This window comes from Cryptomeria japonica, chromosome 5 (genome assembly GCF_030272615.1).
Source record: "Cryptomeria japonica chromosome 5, Sugi_1.0, whole genome shotgun sequence".
Lineage (NCBI taxonomy): Eukaryota > Viridiplantae > Streptophyta > Pinopsida > Cupressales > Cupressaceae > Cryptomeria > Cryptomeria japonica.
The window spans coordinates 158,377,763-158,391,068 of record NC_081409.1 but is presented as its reverse complement, the minus strand read 5'-3'; the positions used below and the strand labels follow the sequence as shown (position 1 = coordinate 158,391,068).

Here is a 13,306-nt window from a genome sequence, read left to right as displayed (position 1 = left end):
GACTGTATATGACATTGTAAGAGTACATGAGACATTGTTGGAGTACATGTAATGATATTTAAGGACATGTAGATATTAAAGGGGATGCTTAGAGGTCTTGCAAGTCATTAGAAGCAATCAACAAGTTATCTATACTGTCACAAGCCATGGTTGTTGTTTGGATGTAGTGCATTGAAGACATGTACATGGTTTAGTTGAATTTAGTCATTAAACTTCGATTAACTATGTGTAGAAGTATCCAAACATATGTTGTGATTATCCTTGTGGATACATAATGGTTGGTACTATGCATGGTATGTTTATGTCATGATGTGGTCATGTTTTGGTTGTATGACTATTGCTATTCCATGGGCAGTTAGATAGTTGTGTTGATTGGAATTCCACAAGGATGGTTCAACAACTATATTTTAATTGTTGGTATAGATGGAGTAGGTTGATGATGTGATGACATGGCAATGCATTATTTCTCGAAGACGTGGTGGTGCTATGTGGAGGTTGTACACTATAGTCTACAAATCAAGACTTTATGAAAGATTAATTATATTAGAACTACATTTTATGAGTAGAATTATCACTACCTTTTTGTAGTTTAAAAAAAAAAAAAGTTTACCACATAAATTTATGTTTTAGGTGTATATGTGGTTTTTATATTATTGTTTCACTAATGTTGCTAAATTGTTCTAGTCAACAAACATAATTAGATTTGATCACACAATCTCAGAGTAACCTAATATCCCAATTTATTGATCATATGTAATAAGCATTGATTTCCAACATAATGCATAGAAACTTTAGGCTTATATTAATAGATTGTTTGGTGACATGATGAACTAAGTAGGTGGCAACTTCTCATTTATAATTTCTATCCATTTAAAAGACCTTTAAACTATTCTTGCATTTTAACAACACTTCACTAATCAAATGTATATATTATGAAAGATATGATATTTATGTAATCTATATAAATAATTACAAATAGTTTTTAAATTTTTTATTATGTCGAGAGGCATCTGCAATGACATCAAAATGTCCGTATACAAAAATCCATTTTTGAAACAATTTGACATGCAAATGATAGGTAAATGCATGAAATATGTCATGTTTCAGCTTTTGTGGAGGTGTTATTTTATTACTCCAAATAAAATAGAACCCTTGTCACTTGTCTCTAGCTAGATTCAAGACTAATGGATTTGTATTCTTGGTGTTTAGTATTTTAGAAGAACATTTATTTTACAAATGATTCTCTTCTATTATAAGATATCTCTCGACATATTTTATATATATATTTTTAATATAAATATACTAATTGCTTAAATAAAATTACATATATACAAACAAATATAACCACAAAACAATACTAAAATCTTACACAATTTGTTCCACTAGATATATATTGGGCAAGTCTTAAAGCAAGTTATAATTTGCTTCAACCTATTCCCATTTTTGATCATGTAACTCTAATGGGAGGCGAAGGGCTTACATTAAGTCTTCCCGTTTAAAGGTTTTGCTACTTAGTGTGCACAACGGTTTGATGTCATTTCGGTGTAAGATAAAATGAAACAATAAAAAAACAAACATGTTTTTTCATAAATAAAATAAAATAATAATAACGGCTAACTTGAATTCAAGCACGAGGAGGAAGAGATGACTGGAGGGACGAATGATTCAAATACAGGCGAAGGAGGGTTTGACGGAGATGAATATTAGTTTGATGAAGAGGGTTTTAAGGTGTGAATTGGAGAATAAGTTGATCTGGCTTTTATTTATTTATATGGAGGGAAGCCAGATATCTCTTTCCAACAGAAAGATCCCATTTAAATTATCATTTTTTTTTTCACCTATTCAAGCTGATATCCATTTCAGTCTGCAAAGAGAAGACAACAAAAATGGGGATCAAGTCCAAATCGCTTCAAATCAGGCAGGTTGTCATGCAGGCCATCAGCCTTGGTATGCATGTCTTCCTTTCGTTACTGCTTTTTTTATAATTTAAATTTACTATAGAGACAACCAAATTTTGTTTAGTTTTTCCTAGAGATTTGAGTAGAAACCCTAGCATGGACATACTTGCAGCAGAAGCTCTAATTAACTGTCTCAATATTTTGAAATTAAGTAAAATGATACATCCAATTATCTGTGTTTCACTTCTAATGAATGAGGCCAGGGAAAAGTCATGACCAACTTTGAGGCAAGAGATACTCCTGGGTTAAGGTGTAAGGGTACTTCCCAAGAAGAATTTATCAATTTAATACAACATAACGCATCTAATTCTAAATTAAATGATATTGAGCGATTGAGCAATGTTTTAGAGGATCTGGTGTTTACCCAAGAGGATCCACTGAATGTTGTATGAGAATTGTACCCGTGACTCCCACTTTCTGAAAATTTGACATATGCGGTCCCATGGAGAGAGCTACTGGATCTGCTGTTTTATATGCACAGATTATCCCACCAAACGATTCAAAGAGCCCTATAGGAACAAAATAATCTTAATATAAAAAAGACCCATTCCATTTGCAGGTGTGTATGAGCGGCTTCTGGGGAAGAGGCCTAGAATTTTGTAGCTCCCGATTGGATAATTCAGGAATACTTTTTGCTAAATGGAAGCATATGTGTGTTGACATGAAAGTGGTTTTTGCGAAGTAGGGAAAAATTCCATTGGATAGCTAAAAGGTGTACCCCTCATAGGGGACCATTTCTCTGCATGTGGCTCTGCAGTTTGCTTAGCCGCACCCACAGAGAAAATTTGGGTGTCTTTTCCTCCACGAGTTCATTGTCTTAGGGTTGCTTTATCTCTAAATAAGTTTGGTTACAATATGTCATTTATGAATCTGAATGATGTATCACTTTTGGTATACTGGTGTTGTAATAAGACCTTGAAAGAGAAAAGCTTAAAGCAACTTAGAAAGTCAGTTAATCTTATGGGCTTAGCGGCAACTAGCCTGAAAATTATATTTTAAGCACTCTAGTAGAAAATTCCCAAGGAGGATTTTATTGCACTAAATTTTAAGCAATAGTGTTCATGTTAAACTTGATTCATCTGGGATACGCAAAACTGCATCCTTCTCCCAACGTTTTGAGTAACCTCCTTTCAGAGGAAGATTTTCAGCTTGGATGCTGCAAAATGGGGCAAAAAACAAGCAGCATCTGCTAAAGAGTTTTACAATTGGTAAATTTCCTTTTTGCCAGTGAACCTCAAAGTTATTTTTCAAGGAAGTGGAATCTCTACTGTCATAGTCTCTTAAAAGTACTTGCACTTGGCCTTGATAATTAGGGTGGAGCACGAAGTTTTCTCTAGTTTTAACACTTGACATGCTTCTTGGGGATTTGAACTTTGGGATTTGCTTTGAAACCCTCAATCATTTACTACTTACAAACATATCATTCAAAACCCGCTTAAGAGTCTTATTGCTTGGTGGTAGCACCATTGATTATTTTAGTGAAAAAAATAAAATAAATGGTTGCTCATTTTCTCAATTTGATATCTAAACAATCATTTTGCATCAAAAGATCTCAAATTAACTCAGCTGCAGGTGTTGAGAAATATTAAGGAGCTCCTTATCTTGGTCCATTACGTAAGAAATTTTCATTCCTTTTTGAAATTCGTGCTTTCGATGTTTTAGTAAGTTTTTCAAACATGCATTTACTATGAAAGTTTTAAAATGGCTAAGCGAAAGTTCTATTGGTTTAGAACACACTTTAACAATCCAAAGCTATATAAGTGTTGAAAAAATAGAAATCATGGGAACTTATGTAGTAAGATATAGAGTTTAAAACTATCATTTAAGTGAGTTAGCATACTTATCGTAATAGCTGTTTTAAGTTTTTTTGCATCAGTGTTTCTGATCACAATCAGTGATCCATCATAATGAGGAAAAGAAGTGAGTGGATATCTTGTAAGGGCAAGACGAATGTGTGGAGAACATGGGAAACAATAAACCCAAAAGAAAATTAAAATATGTTGGGAAAAGAAGTTAAAAGAAGAAAATAAACCTGCAAATAATGAAAAGAAATAGAAAAAGGTATCAACAAAGATAACAATACAGCTATAGTTAATAATAATAATGAATACTGATATTAATTTCAGTAGTTTGCATACTTGCTGAGTACTCAGTGAGTCAGCTAGTACTTGCTAGTAAAAATCAGAAATGAGTAACTTGAACAAAAACTTGCCACTTGTACAAATGCAGAAAAAATGAGCATAAAGACTGCAAAAACCCGTGACTTAACTTTCGTTTGCTGATTTTGACTTGTATTTTGCTGTTCTTAATGTTCACTGAGTTGAAAAATGCAACTATAGACTGAAATATGTGGCTTCAATTGCATAAATGTGTGATTGTTTTTTAAAGGAATTTAAGTATTTTTTTAATTACTGAATTTTTGCCGAGTTGGCATCGAAACTGGCTTTCAAGAGTTTTTGTGGAGTTGGAGTCAGATTTGGGTTTCATGAGTTTTTGTCAAGTCTCAGTCAGATTTGGGCTTTTCAAGTTTTTGCTGAGTTTGAGTTCGCAAACCATGATAATATTAATGGTCAGACTGTTATATAGAAGAGCTTATGAAGAGGCTAGAGATGTGATGCAGTCAAGAGTATGAAGCCAAATGAATCGTGAGCTCCACCAAATGAACCAAAGACTCGAGCTAATTTAACTCAATATGAAGTGAACAATGAAATAAGTTTTCAAATCTGATTTGTTTTAACTTTTCAGAGATACATACACATAGGATTTTAATAAAAAAATTACATGATGGGAACAAAATACTACTGATTTTGTTGATCAAATACTTTGAGAATGTTTACAAAATTTGGAGTATATTTTGGAAGAGTTTACTCCTACAAAAACACGCTTTCCAACCTAAAAGAATTTCCATATGAATCCTATCAACACCAGCAAAACACAACCCTGACATCCAGCAATTTGTAGGCTAACTCTGAGCTCCTAAAACCTGCAAGACAAAGAAGAATTCCACCACACTTTTTGACTTGCAAAACAATGCTGTGGAAGCTAGAATTCTTCTATTTAAACTCGTATTTTTATGCCCCCCTCTCCAAGTGTGGCGCCAAAATGAAGACAGGGTCAAAACTTGGTTAAAACTTAAAACATGACACACATCATCTATAACATCCCAAGTATGATGTCCAAATCAAGAAGGAATCAATCTATGGTTGAAAGTAATTCCCAATTGGCTAAAAGTAGCCAGGTGGGGTGCCCTCATCAACATGCACCACCATGCAATGTCAAATGTATAATCATGCACACATATGCAAACAAAGAGCTCAAATCCCTAGGTGGACCTTGACTAGTCAAGATGCTTTCAACATGTACCTCTTCATGTATTGTAGATGCTTTTAAAAGTAATAATAACAGTCATTGGTAGCTCTGCTCTTGAAGAGGTGTTATAAACTTTTCATTGACTTGTGAACATGTGTTATGAGGAGTTTCCAAGGTTGCCACCAAGTGGGACACCCAAAACGAGAGGGAAACAATTTTGAGTTTGAAATTTTTGAATTTCAAAAATTACTTCCATACCAAGGAACCCTATGTTAGCGCAAACAAAACAAAATTGGACATACATTTTTTTTGGGTGATGCTGATTTCCTAAACCCCGTGATGCTTCTGTTTCTAGATGGAATAAGATTAACACAAAGATGATAATGCTGTGGTTTGAACATTTAAGATTATATCAGATAACAGTAGAAATGAAGTACAGACAATTGTGAGAATGGAAATTTAGTGAATAAAAAATGTTTAAAAACTAAGAGTGGCTTAATTACTGAGTATTATCCGCAACATCGATGTGGAGAAATCATGTATACCATGGACTGTGGAAAGATCATGTATACCATCATTTAAAACTAAGGTTTAGATAGTACAATTAGAGGGTTCTGCAGCTTGGACCATATGGAGGATGAATTAACATAAACACAAAAATCATGTATACCATTATTTAAAATTAGGGTTTATGCAGTATAATTAGAGGGTTCTGCGGCCTGAACCATATGGAGGATTAGTTAAAATATTTAAAAACTAAGATTGGCTTCATTACTGAATATGATCTGAAACATTGATGTGGAAAAAACTTACCCAGCTATTTCCAAAAGTATAGTAACTTATTTACATGGACTGTGGAAAAATCATGTATACCATTGTTTAAAATTAAGGTTTACACAGTACAATTAGAGTGTTTTGCAGCTTGGATCATATGGAGGATGAGTTAATATAACCAGGGTGCTGGTAAGTTAACATAACTGCTTCCATATATTGCCTGTAAAGATCTAAGCATAACCAAGCTGAAAAAGGCTACCATAAACAAGTAAGGTACAACCAAAGTGCTCTCATTCAACATCGCATTCTAATATTAATGAAACCTGGAAAAATTCTATAGAGCAAATGATGTTACTAGCGGAATTCAGCCTAACGTAGGTGGAAGAAGAGCTAAGAAAAGTAAAACCATTTTCCTTCACTGTTCAGGATCTAGCAATGACAATGGAGCTCTAAACTTAGAAATCATATCCACTGAATATACTGCAAATGAATAACTGAAACTGATTTTGTGAAAAATGATGCATGATTGTCTCCTGTTCACACTGAATAACCTGGGCTGATTGTACAAGAGATTAAGCAGCTCCTTTAGTTTCTAGCCAGGTAGTAGGTTTCTGTAGAAATATTGTGGAGGCCAAACTTGTATTTAAAGTTTCTATACATGATATGATGACTTGCATGTGTATAGAAGCAAAATTTCAATTCTTCTTTCTGTCTTCAGTAGATCACTGTGTTATATGGTTTTATCCAGCCAAAGGTAAAGTTGATGTTTGTACATTTGCAGAAAAGAAAAATCATATTTTAATGAAGTGGCAAGGTGTTTACTGATGTCATCTTAAATCTGAAACAAATCTACCTGGGTTGTTTTTTCCTGTAGTTTTATCTTATAGTACCATAGATCATAGATCATATGCCCTTTCTAATACTTTGTTTGTTTCTAAGGTTGCAGTGATTGTGCTAAAACACGTGGATTTTTGCAAGCTCTCTTATGTATTATCATTTTTTGCTACTTTTCAGGAATGATTGTCACATCAGCTTTGATAATTTGGAAGGGATTAATGTGCTTTACTGGAAGTGAATCACCAGTTGTAGTTGTGATTTCTGAAAGTATGGAACCTGGTTTTCAAAGAGTAAGTTCTGAATCTAAAAAGTTTCAAATGAGCATCTCAATATTGCACTCGGCAATTGTATCTGCATTCTGCTTTATTTTCTTAGTTGCTGGTTATACAAGATGGGGGTTCCTATCTGATCAAGGACCAAAGTGGTGGTGCTTTTGACATTTGATGATACTAAGTTGCCCAAAGTATGACTGACCAAATGCATTATAGACATGCCTGTTTCTGGAAAATTGTATATTCTAATGGCTCAATGAAAGGCAATCTCTTGGTGCTTACATTTGTTTGCCAGTTTTTTGTCTCTGCACTTCAAAGAAAATAACTAAGTTGCTGGTTCGGGTTCGGGCACCGGTTCGGGTTCGAGACCCTAGTACGCCGGTATGCCAAAATTCTGAAAAGGGGTTTGGGTTCGTTAGTACAAAAACATATATCAACATCATCAACATCATCATTCTCATCCTCCTCATCATTGACATTGACATTAGATGAATCAATGCCAATGCCACTTACACTTGCACTATAAGTTTGCTTGCTATCCGAGTCATCAAATGCAACAAGCTGAGAAGCGGAAGCATCCAAATCAGTAAGCTTTGGCTCTATATCCCACATCTTGGTTTCCCCTTGCTTGTAGTCATGTTGCTTGTGTAAAAGAAGACGTAGGTTGGAATGCACATATACTAAATTCTCCGCTCTTTTTGATTGCAATCTAGTGTGCTTTACTGAGTGGATGAAAGAGTATGTGCTCTAATTTCTTTCGGATGCAGATGAACTAGCAACCTGTGACGACAAAGTAAACAATTAAAGTTATATATTTATAAAATTAAAAATTACTAACAATCTGTTATCCTCAATTTCGGCTTGCTCAAAATTGTAGGATTACCCCTTCAAATTTTTAACCCATTTGTAGCTTATATGCTCTATGCACACTTTTTGAGGTAATTTGTGTCACTTTCCATGCGTGATTTTCGGCCTCAGAACCTTCATTAGATTTTTTTTGGTGTTTTGTGTGTCTTGTAAATTCTAAGTGTTCAGGTGCAATTCGGGTTTACAAACCCGAATTACATCATTTAGTCTTCCTATTGCAAATTGGGTTTACAAACCCGAATTGCACCTCCTCCTTGCACTTGCTTTACACCTTTTGGTGTTGTTCGGGTTCGTAGACCCGAACTACACCATGTTATTGGTGCTGTTCGGGCTTACGAACCTGAACAACACCGTAAACCCCTTGCCATTGCTTATCAATGGGCAGTGCATGTCGGGGCCGTAAGCCCACCATGCATTGAAAGCCATTGCTTGGTGCATGGGGGTCTACAACCTTGCCCTGCACTTCGCAGTCCTTTGTGCCATAGCCTTTGTGTATGGTGGGTTTGTAAACCCACCTTACACTAACTTTTTTGCCATAAGTGTATGGCGGGTTTGTAAACCCGCCTACACCAAGTTTGAGTTCTTCCCTTTTCAAGTGCATGGTGGGTTTATAAACCCGCCATACACTTTGATCCTTCCACTTATGTGTAAATTGGGCCTGTAGGTCCAACTTACACTTGGTTTTGATATGCACTCAATTAGTGTAGTTCTAACCTATAGGTCCGATTTACACCAACCACATGTTTCTCCCCAAGGTGCAGTTCGAGTCTATAGGTCCGAACTACACCTAGTCTTTATTCCAAGTGTAGTTCGGGTCTACAAACCCGAACTGCACCTTTAAGCCACACAACCTCTTTGTGTAAATTGGGTCTACGAGCTTGAATTATACGAAATGCACACATGTAAATAGGGTTCGTAGGCCCGATTTACACTTGTTCTATCATGATACATGATAAGCACACAAGAAATACTGAGAGGGGGGGGGTTGTGAATCAGTATTTCACATCTTTTTAAAAACAATTTACAGAACAGAACCAAATCAAACAAAGAACAACCAGCAAGACAAAAACAAAGAGATTTTATGTGGAAAACCTTTTTGGGTAAAAAACCACGACATCAAATATCTTTGATTAAAAAAATAACTTGGCACCAACCCTGATTGCATAAATGGACACCTACCCAAACTGCTGAAGCACCAACTCACTGTAGAATGTACCCTGTGAGATGAAGCACCCACTTTCACCTAAAAAAGGCACCACCCTCAATATTTCGGCTCTCAAACGTATTTCAACTTCACAACTTTAGCTCAATTTGTTTCTTAGCTTCAATAATCCGACCCTTCAATCTGCAAATGAAAAACTCAACACACAACATTATATTCTCTGATTTTTCAAACCATACTTATCACATACCCTAGTTCTAGGACTTTTCACACCAGCAAATAAATTGAACACACACTTTTTCTTCAACTGACAATAACATCTTTGAACTCAAATAATATGTACACTTAAAACAGTATAATCCTTCCCACCAAACTCCAAACCACAGAAGTCAAATCAACACTACACATCAAATATTAGCAGCAACCAGATATATCATTAATATTAACTCCTGAACCTATGCAAGAATAAACTCCACCACAATCCTGGCTCAGTAATATTAGCAGCAGCTAGCTAGATCAGATCTCCACCCCTTTACTCGCATGGAGATCTCTTTTCTCCGAGTTGTAGCAACTAGATTGTTGAAAGTGAAACCATTCTGCCTCTACGCATTAGAATTAAAAAAAAAACTAATACCAAAAAAAACGAATTCCCCCGTGTGATACCATATCCTCGTATCAACATGCTTCACTAAATACACTCCATCGCTTTATATTTGAAACTGACATCCCTTAAAAACGCATCACAGTCCATATCAAACTTTTTATCAAAACAACGCAACACTTGAAAAATGACATCCATATTTTATATCCCATTCGACTCTCTTCTATGAGCAGCACGATATCCCTCAACTTGGAACGCTGCCAGCACTTGAAACAAGTATCAACGACTTATAATTAAAAACCCATATCATGGTCTTCTACCAACTCACAACACCCAACACCTTTTTAGCAATATACATCAAGCGTTATATCAAAAAGTGGAGCCGTCCCATTCATACAAGTCGTTACACTAGCTGGAGCCATAATTAAATAGTTATAAATACAAGGCGTTAAAACCTGGACTGCGGAGGATGTTTCACGAAAATGGTGGAAGGCATTTAATGAGTGCTATGTATCCACTCAGAAAAACGTAGCAGAATACTGAAGCTAACGCACCAAAAGGAATTATTGAATGAATTAATTTTATTCAAAGAAACCACCCAAAGGTGGAATATATGCCTTGAAAAGGAAGTAGCTGTCATTTGTCAATATTCTGAACCACTTACCAAAAGATTATTAAAAGGTGACTTTTATCCAAGGAAAACACCAAGTATGAATACGTTGATAAAAACTTAATTAAGATAGCCATTATATATAAACTTCATAGAAATTGACCCCTTTAAATATTCAAACAATGACATGGCAGTCTGATTTGACACTTGGCACAAAAAGTAGACAAGAAGCCAGGTGAAGTAGACACATAGATAGGTGAAGTAGACAGGCAGGTAGCTGAAGCACACACCCAACCAGTTGAAGTAGATAGCCAAACAGCTCAAGCAAGTAGGCAACCAGCTCAAGCAGGCAACCAAGCAGCTACACGTATTTCATCTTTGTTCTTGAAGCTTTATAGGAAGTCATGGAAAGTCTTTGAGCTTTCATGAGCTTCTTGGTTAATTCTGCTTAGTTGTTATTTTGAAAGAATTGTTAGAAAAAGAGTCATTTGTAAAGGTTGATAGGATAGTGATAAAAAGAAGACTTTGAGATTTATTATTGCTTTCCCGTCCCATTAGTTATATAGAAAAGAGGAGCAACGGGAGGCTTTGTACTCTTATTGAAACTTTGCTTCTAAATCAGTATAGATTGTATGTCAATGCAAATAAGAATTGTTTTCAGTCTTTGGGAAATAAATCCATTCAAGATAGAGAATTGGGTAAATACTTACTATGAAAAAAGAGGGTAAAGTAATTATATCATCCTGGATTAGTGTAAAGTTAGCAAATAGGATAATATTAGATATAGTTTGTAGTACAAAGGGGGGGCCTTCCCTTACAAGTAGGAGGGACCATATCTTGCCTTCTGGGAGATATTGTCTCACATACTGTGGTGAATCCCACATTTTGTAAACTCTCTCGAGTTTACAAAATTTTCACCCAACACAATCTGTGAAGACAAAGTAAACTATAAATAAAACTTGTGATAAATTTTAATCAATTAAACTGACTTGTGATAAAACTTTGACATCGAGGGGTTGTAGGTTTTGGAAGCATGTTCCATGGAAGTACCACCCACTATGAGCAACCTTCTTGAATCTATGACGAAGAGCATCAACACTTGGATCATTTCCATTTGCAAATTGTATGAACTCATTTGTAACAATATCTTGCAAATCATCATTAAGGTAGAGTCTAAGGAATGTTGCCTTATACCCATCAAACAATTCTAAATCTCTCCATGGTGCAAGTTTTTCTGATTGATCAAGAAATTGATTGAGTACTTTGGTGTCAAGGCATAGGCAAGAAGATGCAAAGGAGTGGTCATCTTATTCCACCTTTCTACAACATTTGCTTCCACTTGTTTGAAGAATTTCTCTTCAGGGTCTTTTTCTCTTGCAATTATAATGCACTTCATTTTTTCAAGCAGAGTCAATGCCATCATAAATCTCACCAATGCATGGCCTATACATATCAGTGTAGTGAATCATGCTCATAATGGGCTCAGTGAAACTAAGGAGATATGTTGCAAGATCCCATCATGAGTCATCCAATATCCCGACCCTAATTCTTGCTGCCCTCTTACAGCTGCTCTGCTTCCATATAGCCCAATTTTGGCTGATCACCATATTGCAAAATGCCACTTTAACTTTCAGAAGTTGTCTCAAGATGATTGTGATTGATGCAAAACAGGTCGCAGCAACCTATAACACAAATTAATGCCAAAATGATTAAAAATAAAGCCAAGCTTTAAAGAAGAATACACATTATAGCTTACACAATGAAATTATGAACATTGAAAATTAAATTTAAAAAAATCAGAAAATGCAAAATTAAATTACTATTTCACTTACCTTCAATAGCTCCAAACTTGAAAAGGATCTAAAAATCCCTTGAGACATGTGGTGGTTTGTGATGAACATCTAGATGTCCTCAGCCTTTGCATACACTTGTTTGATCCATTCAATTTTATTCCCAATCTTTTGTAGCATAAGATTGAGTGAATGGACTGCACAAGGTGGCCAAAAAATGTGATGATAGCGTTCCTCAACCAACAAACCAACAGCTCTACAATTTTCTGCATTGTCTGTTATGAACAACATTGTGGGGTCCCACTGTCACAATGGCAGAGATGAGAATATCTGCATTAAATTGGCCATCTTTTACTTGGCTTTCACAATCCACAACTTTCAAAAGCATTGCCCCTTTAGGGGACACCGCTATGACATTGCTCAAAGGACGATTTTTAGAATCTTTCCACCCATTTGAAACAATTGATACACCCGTCTTAGCCCATGAATCCCTTATGGGCTTCAATGCATCTTCAACCCCCTTCACCTCTCTTTCCAATAAGGTTCCATGTACCTTCTCATAGCCTGGGCTCTTATACCCTCTTGGAGCTTCATTAACACTTTTCAACATTTTTTTCCAATATGGGGAGCGAACAACAATTCAAGCCAACCCATTTGCATATATGCATCTTGCTACATCTTGGTCGGCAATGTCTCAACTCTCATTTTGAAATGCGGTTTCCAAAGGCCCCTTTGATCTTTTGCTTGTAATGGGTGCTTCACTTTCAGGCTCAACTGTGGAGAAGAAGGGTGGTTTTCTACTACAACATTGGGATAAGATGGGGGTTGCATTCCCTTTGGTTTTTTTTGGAGTGGTTTGATTTAATCTATGGGCTTCTCTCTCTTTTGCTACTTCATGCTCCCTAATATATTTCAACACCGTCTGTTTTGGTGTAGGCACACCATCTTTTCCAGGGCATTTTTTGATGCCTCTTCCTGGTATTCCACATAAATGGCCGACCACCCAAAAATATGAACTATTACATTATTTACCACATCGTTGGCATTTCCAACGAATCCCCCACTTCTTGGAAGCGGTTGTATAATGTCAGCATACTTCCATAGGGGAGAATTTGGATCATTTCTT

At 35.8% G+C, this 13,306-nt stretch overlaps 1 protein-coding gene across 6 annotated transcripts in view; it reads left to right on the top strand.

The window, feature by feature from the left end:
• The first annotated feature begins 1,529 nt into the window (after positions 1-1,529).
• The window catches only part of LOC131072694 (uncharacterized), a 98,146-nt gene continuing 86,369 nt past the window's right edge, over positions 1,530-13,306 (top strand). Inside the window, exons 1-3 of one of the 6 annotated variants that reach the window (XM_058008929.2) lie at positions 1,530-1,728; positions 1,864-1,922; positions 7,056-7,168. In XM_058008929.2, coding sequence (XP_057864912.2) covers positions 1,661-1,728; positions 1,864-1,922; positions 7,056-7,168 — 240 coding nt within the window. In that variant the 5' untranslated portion in view covers positions 1,530-1,660. Of the gene's footprint in view, positions 1,948-7,055; positions 7,169-13,306 lie in introns of all 6 variants that reach the window. The other 5 variants (XM_058008931.2, XM_058008928.2, XM_058008927.2 and 2 more) reach the window with 5 other exon arrangements.